General features: G+C 55.8%; 2 protein-coding genes across 10 annotated transcripts in view; one reads left to right on the forward strand and one right to left on the reverse strand.

Annotated features, from left to right (window-relative positions):
* LOC101109892 (cytochrome b-245 chaperone 1) lies at positions 1-6,070 on the forward strand. Of its 3 annotated transcripts, none has more exons than XM_060394947.1 (7): positions 1-808; positions 1,103-1,231; positions 2,028-2,069; positions 2,869-2,942; positions 3,498-3,594; positions 4,145-4,289; positions 4,669-6,070. In XM_060394947.1, the coding sequence occupies exons 2-7, from the start codon at positions 1,147-1,149 to the stop codon at positions 4,787-4,789; spliced, it is 564 nt and encodes a 187-aa protein (XP_060250930.1). In that variant the 5' UTR covers positions 1-808; positions 1,103-1,146; the 3' UTR covers positions 4,790-6,070. The 3 variants fall into 3 exon arrangements, with proteins under 3 accessions (XP_060250930.1, XP_027830117.1, XP_027830116.1); XM_027974316.2 differs by having other exon boundaries at positions 1-101; XM_027974315.2 differs by having other exon boundaries at positions 1-88.
* HEXD (hexosaminidase D) overlaps positions 5,572-15,695 on the reverse strand; it is a 17,067-nt gene continuing 6,943 nt past the window's right edge. For 2 of the 7 annotated variants that reach the window (XM_042256212.1, XM_042256218.1), the window contains 10 exons: positions 14,119-14,206; positions 12,719-12,883; positions 11,381-11,564; positions 10,418-10,489; positions 10,092-10,287; positions 9,259-9,341; positions 8,448-8,526; positions 8,271-8,372; positions 8,005-8,094; positions 7,029-7,420 (listed from right to left, as the gene is read on the reverse strand). In XM_042256212.1, coding sequence (XP_042112146.1) covers positions 7,234-7,420; positions 8,005-8,094; positions 8,271-8,372; positions 8,448-8,526; positions 9,259-9,341; positions 10,092-10,287; positions 10,418-10,489; positions 11,381-11,564; positions 12,719-12,883; positions 14,119-14,206 — 1,246 coding nt within the window. In that variant the 3' untranslated portion in view covers positions 7,029-7,233. Of the gene's footprint in view, positions 6,204-7,028; positions 8,095-8,270; positions 8,373-8,447; positions 8,527-9,258; positions 9,342-10,091; positions 10,288-10,417; positions 10,490-11,380; positions 11,565-12,718; positions 12,884-14,118; positions 14,207-15,695 lie in introns of those variants that run through there. The other 5 variants (XM_042256215.1, XM_042256217.1, XM_042256214.1 and 2 more) reach the window with 5 other exon arrangements.

Raw genomic sequence — 15,695 nt, forward strand, 5'->3', positions numbered from 1 at the left:
AGTTGGTCCCGCCCCCAGCTCCGGAAGTTGGAGGCCGGCGCGTTTTGAAGTCCTGCCGGTCCCGCCCGTCCCGCCTCCGCGCCTGCAGGTTTGTGTCTGCGGTGAGCGCCCGGGCTGTGCCACGGTTGCGGGTTGGGGGGCGCGGGGTGTGCTGAGGGGCGGCTCCCGCAGCCGAGGTCCTTCCGGGAGCGCGGTCTTGTGACCCGGCCCGGGTCGATGCCCCGGGGGCCTGGCAGCGCTCGAGGCTAGAAGGGTGCACAGTGTGGCCGCAAGGGTCAGTGGAGAGTGTCCTAAGCGGCTCGTGCAGGTGACAGGAGTGATCTCGCCCCGCGGGCGGCCGAGTCGCGTGTGGAAACAGGCGAAGCGTGTCAAAGGGAGGGAGCCGGGGATATCGCAGGATCTTGGCTTCGTTTGTGTGAACTGAATCCACTCTTTGTTGTCAGAAATTTGACAACTTTACAGAGAACACCTGAAAAGCTACCCAAAACGGGGCCCCTGGAGCCAGCATTTTGAACGTATTGCAGGGCAGAATTCTCCACTTGTGGAAGATCAGTCCCCTTTGCTGACTCGTTCATTAAGCTGGTGCTCCTGGCCGTCCAAACCCTCCGCTGGGTGCGGACTGTTGTCTCCGCAGCTGCAGGAACTGACTTTTCGATCAGTGCCTCTCATCAAACCATGACGAGACTTTCAGTTCTCTTTTTCATAGGCCTGTACAGGGAAATGAGGGTGTTCTGGTACGTTCTGATAGGGTGCCAGAAGTTTGGAGGCTGCTGGGGGCTAACGGTTTCCAAGAGACTGAGGTTTCCAGGTAAGAAGTGGACAGGTGATGATCAAATGTTGAAGCTTTGTGAGCCAGAGCAGGGGACATAGCCCCAGTGCAACCACTATATCTGCGCAAAGAACCTTCCTTACAGAGGACATGGGTCCCTAGGGGGTTGACTTGCCTGACCACAGGACAGCAGTCAGCACAGGCTGAGTGGTTTCTGAACCTGTGTGGACCTTGTCAGTGGGCAGCTGGGCATCCTGTCCTGGAGAGCAGCTGGGTTCTTGTCTGTTAGCAGCGGCCCAAGGGCTCCAGCTGTCTCTTTGTGTCCTTCCCTAGGCGCCCTGGTCTCTTGTTGAAGGTGGTGGCAGCACGTTCCAGGGATGTATATGCAGGTGGAGACACGCACCAGCTCCCGCCTCCATCTGAAGAGGGCTCCAGGCATCAGATCCTGGTCCCTGCTGGTTGGTAAGGATGTTCATATTTCTCAAGTTAAAAATCCAACTTTACAAAAGGATGAAGATTAAACTAAAATTTTCCTTGGTTCTACTACCCCAGGAAATAGCAACTATTATGTCTTTCCAGCTTTTATCCTTTTCGAGTGCTTTTACAGAGGGTCAGTCTTGTGTTTTTTCACCATTTAACATCCTTTGGTTAATAGTCTCCATGCTCCTGTGAGGTCCCTGTATTTCCTTTTTTGTTTGCTTTCATAAGGTTAGGGCCTGTGTGATGGAGACAGTAAGGAGTAAGGGTGGGGAGGCCCCTGGTCCTGTACCCTGTCAATCCCCATTGCCCTGCACTCCCTGGGCAGCTGCACATGTTAATTGGAACTGAGGTGTGAGGGGAGGTGCTGCTGCACCTTCGGCAGCCTGGCTCTGGGCCTTCTTTCCCGGGACTCTTCCTGTTTCGTCTCGTGCGGGGTTGTGATTCTTCACCTGCAGTCTTGTCTTCATTCCACACCATGTGCTGTCAGTGGATGAGACCCACATCAGGTTCCTCTTTCTGGTTCCCCTGTCAGCTCTGGAACCTCAGCGTAGACATGTGACCAGTGAATACTGTGACTGAGGTAGAACATTCTTGTAAACAGACTTCCTGGTTGTTTCCACAATTTCTGAGCCTGGCGGTTTTCTTGCCCCCCTGCTCCCTGCTCTTAGCCATCCCTGGCAGCAGGGGGGGCTGCTTACCTGGGTCTGCGGGTCATGGGAGGAGGTGGTCTCTGGGCTAGTGGTGGCCCAATGGAAAGGGACTGGTTTTCTCCCCACAGGAATCTTGTCGATCGGCCTGGCTGCTGCCTACTACAGTGGAGGTGAGGAATGGCATCTGCCCTGCCCCGCCCCATCCCTAGGAGCTTCCTTAGCTGATTGGAAAATAAGAGAAAAAAAGGAAACCCTGTCATTTGTAATCTGATAGGCATGATTTGGGGGATTGTCCCTGCCTCTAAATGGGGCTTCCCTGGTTGCTCAGATGGTAAAGAATCTGCCTGCAGTGTGGGAGACCTGGTTTCTATCCCTGGGTTGGGAATAGCCCCTGGAGAAGGGAATGGCTACCCACTTCTGCCTAGGAAATCCCATGGACAGAGGAGGCTGGCAGGTTACAGTCCATGGGGTCATAAGGAGTTGGACTTTCTTCCTCTAAATGGTTTGCAGGCGTGGTCTCACCTTCATGCGCTTGTGTGCCCCCCACAGCTTGCATTCATTTACATCAGCATTTTCATGTCATAAAATATGCAGAAAGGCACTCTCATGTCTGCCTCAGGTCTTGTGGCAGGAATAGTCTATGCTTTCAGCAGCTCCCTGGAAGTAGTCCCCCATCTCTGCTCTCACACACGGTGCCATGATCGTAATCTCGAGGAGTCACCCACGTGGAGAGCTGAAGGCAGAGCTGGTGGACCACATCCTGCCCTGTGTGACAGGGCCCACAGTGCTGGATGGCCTTGGCAGGGGTGGGGTGTCCTTGGAGGCATGGGCAGTCAGCTGGGCCCTCAGGGGCCACTCCTGCCCAGAGTCTGGGAAGCAGCTGTTCTGGGAGGAGGCACCCCCTGTAGGCATGTTGACTTTTGCCCCCCTGCTACCTGCCCATGGCTGTCTCCTGTGTTTGCTCCCCAGATAGTCTGGGCTGGAAGCTCTTCTATGTCACGGGCTGTCTGTTTGTGGCCGTGCAGAACCTGGAGGACTGGGAGGTGAGGCTGATGCAGGAAGGGTGCCCAGGCTTTGGGGCTCCTGGGTTCCCCTGCAGGGCTCGTCAAAGGAAGAAAGACTCCAGGGTCCTAATGCCCTCCACCCCGATCCTGAAATGTGAGCCCAGTGGTTTCTGGCCAGCTTGACTTGGCCCCTGGACATTGCCTATTTGTGACCATTTGTGGGCCACAGAATCTTCTGAAGCTGCTCTCCTAGAAGGGCGAGGCCACCTCCCTCTCCTCCCTTTTGTCCTTCCTCATGTGTCCTTTGGGTTGCCTGGCCCCAGTATTGTTCTCTGCCCTGTTCCCTCATTTGATGACCTTATCCTCAGTGCTCACCTCTCTCAACTGTGGAGAGAAGTACCTGCTTCTTTTCACACCCGAGACCCTGGAGGGGTCTGGCTGCAGGGGTCTGGGGTTCTGACTGGGATGGGAAGGAAGAGGGCTGCCTCCTTGTGTCTGCTCTGGGGAGGGTGGGGATACAGTTGGCAAGTTAGCGTGTATTGGACTGGCCCACAGGCCAGCAGCCAGGTGACCACCTTGTGGCTGGCATTCTAGGAAGCCGTCTTCAACAAGAGCACCGGGAAGGTAGTGCTGAAGACATTCAGCTTGTATAGAAAGCTGCTGACTCTCTGCAGAGCAGGCCATGACCAAGGTAAGGCGTGGGGCATGAACAGGACATGGGTTACTCTGGGGTGGACAGAAGGCAGTGAGCGTCTGCCTGACCTGGAAAGGGGAAACTGGCTGCTCGGTGACCAGAGTTGTGTCCTGCCTCATGGATGCTTTGTGTCCTCAGATGTGCCTTGGCCCAAAGAAAACTGCCTGGCAACCCCCAGCTCAGTGACTGGCCACTAGAGACCAGCAAGGCATTTTCTAGCAGTTGAGGAAAATGAAGCAGAAAGCTGGGCAGTACCATGCTTAGCCAGCCCCTGACGTGTTAGACAGGTGGGCCTTTCAAGACAGTAGGCCTGCCAGATGTTCCCTCTCACTCAGATTGGGTGTTAATCGGCAGTCACAGGACGCTGTGCTGTGGTCACTTCCTATGACATCTAATGCTGGGTCCCGGCATCTTCTGGGCCTCCGACCTGGAGTGACACGAATTCCTTCATGACAAGCAGGCTCTGATCCTCTGCACTGTGCCAGCATCCAGGCGAGAGGGGCAGGGTGGGCGGGGGACATGGCCACTGACCCGGCCCCGCCCACAGTGGTGGTCCTGCTCAGTGACATCCGGGACGTGAATGTGGAGGAGGAGAAGGTCCGGTACTTCGGGAAGGGCTATGTAGTGGTGCTTCGGTTCGCCACAGGCTTCTCCCACCCCCTCACCCAGAGTGCTGTCATGGGCCACCGCAGGTAAGCTGAGGATGGGAGATGATGGGCCAGGGCTGCCCACTATGCCCTTGCCCCCAGGCAAGTGGCCCTCATAAGGGACTGTGGCAGGGCAGAGAGGCTTCAGGAACATGGAGGAGGTGGGGCTTTGGGGGTCACCTGCTAGGTGGTATCAGGGGTCCTTGCAGGGACAGAGGGGAGGGGCACATCAGGGGTCCCCAGTGGCAGAGAGGCCTGGGCTAAGGTCAGGTGAGGGTGGGGACCGGGTAAGGTGTGGGGTCCTGGCGGGAACCCTGGAGGGCGATGCCTGTGAGGAGGCTGGCATGGTCTTCTGGCTCCTGCTGGGAGGCCAGGATCTTTGCCACGGTGACCCGTCCTCCCTTCTGGTGCCGGCCTGGACCAGCGATGTGGAAGCTGTTGCCAAGCTTATCACTGCTTTCCTGGAGCTGCACCGCCTGGAGAGTCCTGTGGAGCTGTCTCAGAGCAGCGACAGTGAGGCCGATGGCCCCGGAGACCAGAGCTGACCTCCATGGCGCCCCTCAGCAGGGTTCTGATGGGGCCCCGGCAGGACTGATGGGCCCCCTGGGAGTCTTCCTTCTCGGCTCTTGCCTGTGTCCCTGGCAGCCCCAGGGCAGGACCCTCAGCCATTCCTGCTGCTTGCTTCTGTCCTCCAAGCAAAACCACAGTGGGACCTTCTCTGCGGGCTGATCTGCCTCTTCCTGGAATCAGCCCGCTGGGGCAATAGCCTGGTGTGGACAGGCCAGACCTGCTAGCCATGTGGGGCTCAAGGCCTCTGAAATGGGAAGCACGCCCGGGGTCCCAGGGCACGAAGCATAGGACTGAGCTCTCTGGGTCAGGGTCTTTGCCAGGACTCAGTCCTGCGGGTTGCAACAAGGTTTTGGCAGGCAGGTGTGGGGCCTGGCTGGGTCAGCCTCTGAGGATGCTGTCTCTGCCTGTTGTTCTATGGATCCCAGCTCTCTTCCTGCTCCCCATGTTCATCCCTTCCACTAGCCAGACGTCCTCAGTAGTCAGAAGTGAGCTGCTCACCTGTGAGCTCCTGGTGCTCAGGGTGGATGCCAAGGGGCCCATTTGATTGGTGTGCTGTTGCCATAGTGAGGCCTCTAGAACCCCAGATGGCTCATCTTGAGTCCAGCTGAGGCAGGAGACAGATGCTGGGCTCCAGGTAGACATTCACAACTGGCCTCCTATTGCATTTCGTGGGGCAGGAAGAAGTGGGCTTCAGGATGTATACCTACAACTAGCCTCCTGTTTGCACTCCAGAATGGAAGTAACAACAGAAACAGGGTAAATAGCCAGTGTCTGTCTCTTTTAAACACCTTAAGGTAATAGTCATGCAAGGACAAAGAGGCAAAACCCTGTTCTGAGTAAAGGATTAAGGGATGTCCACTCCTCCTTTTGGGACAAGGGAGACACTGCACATACGCAGAAAGGTTCCTTGGATGTCAAAAGTCAGGGGATAATGCCAGGCCATAATGAGTCTTGCTCCTCCCAGAAGCCTTCAGTTGGAGATCCATCTTGGCTGAGAGGTGCATGCACACCCAAGGGAGTGTCTCAGGGTAGGTCAGGTGTGGAAAAGAAACCAGATAACTGGCTGAAGGTAAAGACTTGGAAGAATTGACCTATATAAATGACTTAACCGCCTCTTTCCAGCACTCCTCCTCACTAAGAGGGACGCCCACACCCTTTCTCTCTGGGTGTGCGTCTCTGCCTTGCTTCTCAAACCAGTTCTCGGTGTGCTCTTCCACTTGTGCTAAGTCTCAATAAACTTTGTACCTGCATTAACAGTTTTTGCCTCCTTGTTAAATGCATTTTTCATCAGGGCAAAGATCCACAGAAAACCAACTTCTAGCCTTCTAGCCCTTGCCGGTCTGATGGCCAGGACTGCTGGTTCTCATCCAGGATATCCAGGTTCAGTTCCTGGGTAGGGAATTAAGATCTCACTTCATACCACCGCTCACTGCTGCCTCGCCCAGATCACAATCAGGATTGCAGCTGGGCTCTTACAGGGAGGATAACCTCCTGCCCCTGCTCTCAGTGTAGGCAGAGGTTTTCTCTTCTAGCAGCATTTAAAAACTTGCACCCATCCCTTGGAACCCATATTCCCAGCTTCTCTCAAACCCTGGCAGTTGAGCCTGTTTGTATGTGGCCAGAATGGGCCAGGCTTATGACTGCCCCTCAGCAGGGCCTAGGCAGCTGGCTGCAGCCACCCCCATGGAATCTGGGTGCCAGCCACACTGACCCTCACCTGCACTGTTGGTTTTCTTCTGCTTTCTCTGAACCTGGGTCCCTCCAAGGTACAGCACATGCCAAGAGCATCTCTGGGGAAACCCACAAGGCTTCCACACTGGGAATGGCCTGGTAGACCCATGGACCCAGGGTTCTGAGGCTGCCTGGGTGAGAGCAACTTCAGGGGACTCCAGAGAAATGAGATCCTCTCCTTTCCAAGTAATGGCTGCCAACCAGACCGATGGGGACAGTCACTTAAACATGCCAAAGTTAGGTTTCCAAATGGTTAAATCTGGAGTGCTTTCTCTTAAAAGGTGTGACATGCCGTACACTGGTTTCTGGTGTGTTCGTCCCAGGGCTGGAGGAGGCTCCAGGACCAGAGGGAGAGTGTTTGGCTGACTCTGCTCCCTAGGAGCTGGGTTGGGCGAGAAGGGTCTCCGGAGAATTGTGTGGGCCCCACTGTAAGCAGCCCGGGCCAGGTTAGTAATGAAGCCTTTCAAATTTCTAGTAACATGATTTCTGCATTCCACTCTCCTTTTTATTTCAAAAGAAAGTTGTAATGCTGATCACTGCATAGGCCCAGAAGGCCTTTTCCTTCCATATTTACTCTGTGAGTGCTGCCTGCTGGCACGGCTGTCCAGGACTCAGGAGCAGCGCGTGGGGCTGGGTGCAGCTAGACAAGGGTGCGGGGCTGCTGAAGGCCTGTGCTTGGCCTCCCCGCTCAGGAGTCCTGGCCTGAGTCCTGCCTGGGGCGGGCCGCCTCACCCAGGTCCTGCAGCAGAGCCTGCAGCCGCCGCAGGCTGGGGTGCACGTTCTCCTCCAGCCACTCCTCCACCGTGTCCGGGTAGAAGACGCGCTGCAGGGCAGCCTCTAGCTCCCCTGCGAGGGCGCTCCACCTGGCCAGGAGACTGAGGACCAGCGGGACAGTTAGCCTGCCCAGTGAGGGCCCTGGGGCCTAGCTCATAGCCTCCAGAAACCCACAGGTCAGGACATCCTGGGCTTCAGTTTACTCATCCGTGGAACTGGGCCCTTCGTACCAGCCTCATAAGGTTGTTGGGAATCAATGAGCGACTGTCAGTATGACCTCTGAAACTAGCAGGCACTTCACAACTAGCTGGCAGGGTTTTTCTTCGTGCGTGAACCTGCTGTGACAGTTGAAGGCATCTTATACTCAGTGGGGACAGTCTGTGTTGGCCTCTGCTCACAGAGCTGGGGGGAGGGCCAGCTGGGACCCTGTCCCCTTGGTGACATGTGCGGCCACAGCCCTAGGCAGTCTGGTCCTACCAGGAGCCCTAGACCCAGCTCAGGGCGTCTGGTGACCCTCAACCCTCTCAGGCAGCTTCTCTTAACACCTAAGGGCACAGCTGATTCAGTTGGGTCACCCAGGAGTCTGTGGCTGTGATACCTAGTCAGCTCGTCCAGAAGGCTACCAGTACACAGTGGAGGGTGGGCAGTGCTGGGGATGGACACAGCGGGGCAAGCCGTGGGCTACCTGAGTGCCTGGGGCTGGATGTGCTCGATCATGACGGGGTGGATGAGCTTCCTCCTGCGATGGTAGGGGCTGAACCAGCCAGTCACATACCTGCAGTGGGGTGGGTGCACTGTGGCTCATAAGGCAGCCTTGGTGGTTGTAAAATAAGACCTTTGAAAATCTGGTAGATTTTTAAAAGTTGTTTTCCACCTAGGAAGCTTCCTTGCAGTATTAGCTGGCCCTTGCCCTGCCAGGAAGTGATGGGGGTCGCTCCCCTGCCTGCTCACCTGTCCCTCTCCAGCAGCGCATCCACGGAGCTGCACAGGTGGAGGCTGACTTGTGTGACGAGGGCCAGGATGTTGCTGCCAGGGAAGGAGCCGGCGCCCTCACTGCACAGGGAGCCGCCGTGCTGAGGAAGGGCCCAAATGTGAGGGGAGAGGCAGGGCAGGGGGTGAGGGTGTTACCTCCTAAAACTCATTTCCTCTAGGCTCGAAATCCCAAGAAAGTTCTCCACTCTTGCTTTGACATTTTCAGCAAAGTCTCCTGAAACCAACCATAGACGGAGGTCAGAGAGGCCTCTGCAGGAGGTGGCCTGGACCCTGTGCTGGCTGGACCTCCCGACCTTTGGGCATGGGTGGTGGGCAAAACCATCAAGAAGGACCGCTGGCCAGGTCCAGCTGCACACATGCTGACCTCAGGGATGGATGAGCCCAAGGCCACAGCAGCCTGGTGGGAAGGTTAGAAAAGGGTAGAGTCCCAGTAACTGTCCTTCCACATCCCTGTGGCTCAGCACAATCCTAAACGTGTTCATTATTCAGTCCTCACTTTCCTCAACCACCTTGACATCTTTCTGCTCCAAAACCACATATATCATCAATTAAATTCCCACCTGGTCTCAAATGGGAGTTTATGTAACCATGGCTTCACCATCAAGCATGCCTGCGGGTTTCGTCTATCTCTGAGCATCTCTGCCTGCACCTGGCTGCTCCCACAAGAACCAGAAGTGAGGGAGCTGCCCTCACTTGGGGCCACACCTACTGGCACTGGGCACTCAGGATACTTAACCAGTGAAGACGGGCCCTTTCTTGCACCCTATCCAGGATGAACTTTCTTGTGGGTTCACTCTGCCTGAGGGGCCTGTCCCCCTACCTTCCTGGCCTCTGTCTTGGGTTTAGGCTTGAGACCCAGGCTGTAAGACCACAGTCCAGCCAGGTGGAGGTGGCAGCAGTTAGGGGCCCCGGCACTTGGCTTCCTGGGAGGAGCAGGGGGCCATACCGTGCAGCAGCACCTGCAGGCAGACGGCCAGGGACGGGATTCCCACGGGCAGCAGCTCACACAGCACAGAGAAGTGGTCGTACCTAAGTCCGCGGGAGAGGGACTCAGCGGATGCTCGGGCATGAGCCACCGTGAGACAGGACAGGGATCGAGAAGCTTCTGCTGCTTCCAGAAGCTTCCTTGGTTTTGTGGGTATGCAGCTGGCAGTCACACTCAGATCCCACCCAGAGGGACCTGCCTGGGCTTAATGCTCTGCAGTTGCCACCTTGAAATTCTTGGCAGTTCATCTCTGACTCAGCTCTGTAAGTGAGGGCTGAGGGTCAGCCACCAGCCCCGCCTCCAGTTGCCTCCCATGGGGTCAGGGCCTCCTGCCCTTGGTGTTGGGGCCACCTGGCCTCCCCCTCAGGATGGGACCTGAGGCCAGGACTTGCCTGGGACCAGGCGTTAACCTGTAACTCTACTTTTCAGATGGTGTGAAATTCTGAATGAGCTGAGGTCTGTCTTCACGCTTCTCCCAAGCGGCTGGGGTGGTGTGAACATGCAGAGACACGCATGGTGCAGACAGAGCGTGCACCAGGAGGGCCAGTGCCCCGGGGTGCTGACACCCTGAGCCTCATCCCCTCAGCAGTGTGGTGTGAGGGGCTTGACCCCAAGTGGCTTATTTTGTGTGGCTGGTTCTCCCACCCCCTCCTCAGAGTGCTGACTGCTTCCCCTTGACAGAAGGCGAGAAGAACTGAGGCCCAGACTGGATGGGCTGGGGAGGGCCATGTGTCCTGAGTGACAGGAGCCACTCGACCCTCCCGAGGGCATCCCCGGGTCCCACGTGGCCTCACCTCTGCCAGCCAGTCAGGATGATGCCCCGCAGCGTGTCCGCTGGCACACTGCCCGCCACCTGCAGCCACTGCAGGTGGTTTCTGAGGTGGTGCTCGATAGGGGTCAGGCTCTGGTTCACTCCTGTGGCCCCCTTGAAGGCGCTGGCGGCCCAGAGCCAGGAGAAGCCACTCTTCCGGTACTTCTCCACAAGGAGCGCTGGATGAGCAAGTAAGAGGTGTGAGTGGCAGGCCCTGACGAGGTGTAGCTGTGAAGCCCGAAACACATGCTTGTCTGGGGGGAAAACCAAGAGGAGCCCATGACCGCCAGGCTCCGTTCTGGTACTGACCTTTTCCGTGGAGGTCCAGGTCGGCCCCATAGTCCCAAAGCACAGGCTCCACCAGCTGTGGTACCCTAGACCCTGGGAGTGGAGAGAAGCCATGAGGGCGGGTCCCTTCAGCCCTCCTTTCTTGCATTAAAATGGATTTAAGTACAGACTCAGTACTGCACTAAGTGCTTATAAACGCTGCAGCCGCCAGGCCAGTCGGCTCTGGAAGTGACTGGACACTGCTGGAGTTGCTAGGGCCATGCCCCCGGCCAGTGGCTCCAGTGCTCCCTTAAGGGAGGGAGCGGCACCGTGTCTGCACGCGGGGCAGGCCCAGGTGCAGCAGGAATGCACTGCTAAGTGGACTTATTTATAATGAGTTAAAACCTAAGTGGCCACACGTGGTAATGGCTGCAGCCAGGACACCTGGACCTTGCAGAAGCATGTGTGGCAATCTCCCCGTCTCATCCCAAAGCCTCAAGCTAGGCCTTGCTGGGCTTGGGCTTGGGGGGCCTCTGCTTCCCTCAACCAGCCAGTGTGAACCTCAGTGGAGCCCCCTACAGGGCTGGCAATGCCGGCGTGTGAGGCCAAGGGCCCTAGAAGCACTGGGCGTGCTCATGGTCTGCTGGGGGCCCCTGCTCCGCAACCCACCCCCTGCTCCCGATGGTCGGAGCCCCACACCTGGGGCCTCATGCTACCCTCCAGGTCAGGTCTCTCACAACCACACTCCTGCAAGACCTTTTAGGAAAATGGCTCTGTCATATAAGAACACGTGAAAGTGGTCCTAATAAAGGGATGGTCTGGAACTAGAAGCTTCAGTGCAGCTCTACAACAGGGTCTAGGTCGCTCCTGAGCAGCTGGGGGCTTGGAGCACTTGGCTTCCACCCCTCGTGGCACCAGGAAGCCCCACTGCTGAGCGTGCCCTGCACCACCACCACTACCCACCCCGACCCCCGCAACCGCCCGCCAGGGCCGCGCCCCGCTGACCTGAGAGCTGGTCCTCGGGGATGTCCCGCAGCATGTCATCCCACATCAGGGGCGTTGTGGTGGGGTACCGGGCCCGCACGTGGCTGGCCACCGCCTCCATGTGGGACAGACACAGCTCTGCTTTGCTGTTGGGCTCCTGCTGCAACCACTGTCTTGAGGTCTCACCCTCTCCAAGGTAGTAGACCTGGGAGACATGGGTGGGTTGGCCTCGGGACCACTCAGCCTCACCCACGGGTTCATGCTGTGGCCTGGGAGAAATCTCGGGGAAGCTGCCCATGGGGAGGGGGCGGTGAAGGGCGCCCCTGCCTTCTGCACCAACACCCAAACTCAGCTCAAAGACTTGCTTGAGCCTGGGCACAGGAGCATCACAGGAGCCAGAAGGTAAAATGACCAGACGTCCAGCAACACAAGATGGATAAACAGAGCGTGGCCTGTCCACACGCTGGAATATCACTCAGCTGCCATGTAGATGAATGAAGCTGGAGAAGGTGCCCAGGAAGAGAAGCCCATGGATGGAGCAGCATTTCATTTATGGGGTGCTGGGGCAGGGGAATAATGCAGAGATGGAAAGGAGATATGGAGGCAGGGGTAGAGGGCGGGGGGGGGGGGGGGGGAGATGAGAGGCCCTGCCCTAGGCAGGGATGAGGGCTGCACGACACTGAGAATGACTAAAAAGTTACTGGATTGTTCACTTTCAATTGCTTTCAGTGGTAAATTCTATATTACACGTATTTTTTTTTTAAAAAAGGTTTTTTGAAGAGGATCAAACTCTGGAATAAAATGTCCACAAACCACTGTCCTTGCTCAGATGCCTGATCTCAGACAAGCAGAGGTCTTTGGGTCACTGCTCAGTGGCTCATAATCTTCCTAAGATCCTGTGTTTCTTGAGGACAAGGGGGGGCACCCCTGGGAACTGCCTTTCTAGCCGGTGCTCCATGACACTAAAGTGCTCCATGACCCGAAAGTGGTGTTTCCCTTCTCCCGCTGTCTGAAACTGCACTGCTTCAGATGGAGAAAAGTAACCAGCTCAATCTCATGGCCACCTTGGCCCCAAGGACATGAACATGCAGTAACTGGGGGCTGCTCTGCTGTCCCATGGGTGCCTGCACCCCACTGCACCCTGCTTGGCTCAGCAGGTTTGCCCACGGGAGATCACTTGTCAGCTGGGACCACGGCCCTCATTGGGGCACATCTCCTCAGACAGCCTTTCTTTATTCCTGGAGCTGCTTTTCTATTTAAGAGAAGACCCCATGAGGTGGGAGCAGATGACCTTGAGGTGAAGACAAGGGGCTGCTGCAGACTTAGGGGAGTCGCCTGCTGGCAAGGGGAGGCACCCACCTCGTCACAGCCAACGTGGAGCCACCGGGCGCCCGGGTGCAGCTCCATCACCTGGTCGATCATGGCTCTGACCAATGCCAGGGACTCCTCTTTGTGGGGGTTCAGGGTGTTAGGGAAACGTGCCACTTCCCGGAGGTGAGCGAGAGCCTCGTGCTTCAGCACGAACTGCAGGGAGACAATAGGAAAGCTGGCGACCCTGGGGAGAAGCCTGTGCCCGAGCTCCCTGCAGTTGGGCTCCTGTCCCTGCACCCTGTCAGCCTCGTGTCTGTTAGAGTTCCCAGGGGGGCCAGCGGGGCTGCCCTGGGCACAGGAGCCAGGGCTTTGAGCAACCTGGCTGCTTGGTCAACAGCCCCTCTCTTCCACCTCTAACTAGGCTGAGTGAGAAAGCAGACAAGACAGTCCCCCTTCACAGAAGAATTACATGTGGGTGGACTTCGTGCTCAAGTGAAGAGGCTGGCAAACTACCCACTCCCCACTGCCCTGCCCAACACACACACAAAACAAGTACAAAGTGGAACCATTTATCAAAAACAATTTCAGGCCTCCAGAAACCAACCAAAGGTGAACAACAAACTGGGAAATGTTTGTTCATGAAAGACTGCCACAACTTTAGGTAAAAACAGAGATTCTGCAGCTTCTGCCCAGGGCCCCACCCCCTGTGCCCACCAGTGGCTGGATGTGGGTAAACCCAGTTCTTGGAGACCTGTCAGTAAGAGTGGCAAACTGTTATGAATTCTGTGGTCCTCACAGGACCACAGAGATGACACACGTTCTCCTTCACACCAGCTGGCTGGGGCCACACACACGCACACACACACGCACACACACATGCAGGGGCCTGAGAGGTCTGGGTGGAAAGCAGAAGCCACGCCAGACTGAGCAGTGGCTGAGCTCTTAGGTGTGGCACCCCAGCCCCTGGGGCACAACGTGGAGCCTTACGGGCTTGGGCACAACTACTGCCCAAACTACGTGGAATCACCAGCTTTCAAGACAGAAGAGTGACCCCCTAAGAACAAAAAATAAAAGCAAGAATAAAAACCCAACAGAGGCATTTGTGGCCACACACATCTGGGGAGACAGATTAAATCCAGGCAATTTACAACTACCCATGGGGGAAGAAGTCAGATTCGCTATAACACATGATCTGAAATGTCCAGTTGTCAACCCAAAATTGAGACATGCAAATAACTGGAAAGTGGGATGGACACTCAAAGGAAAAACAAGTCTATGGAAACTGATGTTGAGAGGGCCTAGATGTTAGATTTATCAGACAACAGCTCCTCAGCTGTTCAGAGCCTCTCTGTGCAGCACTGAGCTGTTCCCTGCAGGTCGCTAGCCCTGCCCGTGCACCCCTGAACCCCACACTTGGGTGCGAGGTAACTTCCCTTCCTCCCACTTACCTCCATGTGCCCAAATGTCTGCACCAAGGGAATGACCTCGAGCTCATTCAGTGTGGCCAGGTGCAGGATCTCTTTGATTTCCGAAGGGCTAGAGAGACAAGGAGAAGGCAATGGCAACCCACTCCAGTACTCTTGCCTGGAAAATCCCATGAACGGAGGAGGCTGGTAGGCTGCAGTCCATGGGGTCACAAAGAGTTGGGCACGACTGAGCAACTTCACTTTCACGCATTGGAGAAGGAAATGGCAACCCACTCCAGTGTTCTTGCCTGCAGAATCCCAGGGACAGAGGAGCCTAGTGGGCTGCCGTCTATGGGGTCGAACAGAATCGGGCACGACTGAAGCGACTTAGCAGCAGCAGTAGCAGCAGGGAGACAAAGACCACCCTAAGAGGTGCGGGCTGGCTTCCATTTAGGCTCCCAGTCCCCGCTTATCAGGTTCCTGGGGGATGCTACTGAGGAAACTAGTAGGGTCACTAACTCTGAAAAGCCCAACAGGTCTAAGTTTTCAGAGAAGACTTCCATGCTACAGTTCAAGAAAATGATGCTCTGTTATGTCATCAAGTAACAGTTTATTTCTTACCAGCTATTCTGATCCAAACTCTACACGAAGCTAAAGTCATTTTACCAGAAACTGGGCCACACAAGGAATCATAGTCTAGAACGATGGTGGGAAGATAGGGCCTGAGGGTAGATTCACTGCTTGTTTCTGTACAGCCCATGACCTAAGAATGGTTTCAACATTTAAAAATTGTTGAGAACAATCAAGAGAAGAATAACATTTTGTGACCTGTAAAAACTGTATGGGAGGGCTTCCCTGATGGCTTAGCAGTAAAGAATCCACCTGCCAGGGCAGGAGACATGAGTTTGATCCCTGGGTTGGGAAGATCTCCTGGAAATGGCAACCCACTCCAGTGTTCTTGCCTGGGAAACCCCATGGACTGGAGAGCCTGGCGGGCTACAGTCCATGGGTGGCAAAGAGTCGGACACAACTGAGTGACAAAAGAACAACAATTGTATGGAATTCATCCTTCAGTGTCCACAAATAGGGTTTTATTGGGTCGTAGCCATGCCCACTCATTATCATCACCTGTGGCTGCTTTTGCCCCACAAATACTTGTAACAGAGATGAGACAGGCTGCACAGACAGAAATATCTACTGTCTGGCCCTTTACAGAAAAGGCTGGTGACCCCTTTAATAGAGTACCAAGACTAGGTGGAGTGACTCATCTGAGGGGGTTAGTAATCCCATCTACTGGGGCTTTCCAGGTAGCTCAGTGGTAAAGAATCTGCCTACCAATGCAGGAGATGCAAGAGACGTGGGTTCGGTCCCCAGGTTGGGAAGATCCCCTGGAGTAGGAAATTGCAACCCACTCCAGTATTCTTGCCTGGAAAACCTCCATGGACAGAGGAGCCTAGCAGATTATAGTCCATGGGATTGCAAGGAGTCAGGCATGACTGAGTACGCATGTATTTGTTTATCCATCTACAAATGGATAAAACCCTTGGAAGGAAGTCACTGTCAGCACCCCTGAGTATTCGTCCAGGTCAACATCCTGCCACTGAGATTACTGAGGATGC

This window comes from Ovis aries, chromosome 11 (genome assembly GCF_016772045.2).
Source record: "Ovis aries strain OAR_USU_Benz2616 breed Rambouillet chromosome 11, ARS-UI_Ramb_v3.0, whole genome shotgun sequence".
In the NCBI taxonomy this organism is placed as follows: Eukaryota; Metazoa; Chordata; class Mammalia; order Artiodactyla; family Bovidae; genus Ovis; species Ovis aries.

Bases quoted from the DNA above. Each gene is read 5' to 3' on its own strand.
- LOC101109892 (XM_060394947.1), top strand. From the start codon at position 1,147: ATGTATATGCAGGTGGAGACACGCACCAGCTCCCGCCTCCATCTGAAG. The intron at 3,595-4,144 runs GTAAGGCGTGGG...CCCCGCCCACAG, and splicing joins CAGAGCAGGCCATGACCAAG to TGGTGGTCCTGCTCAGTGAC. The intron at 4,290-4,668 runs GTAAGCTGAGGA...GGCCTGGACCAG, and splicing joins GCTGTCATGGGCCACCGCAG to CGATGTGGAAGCTGTTGCCA.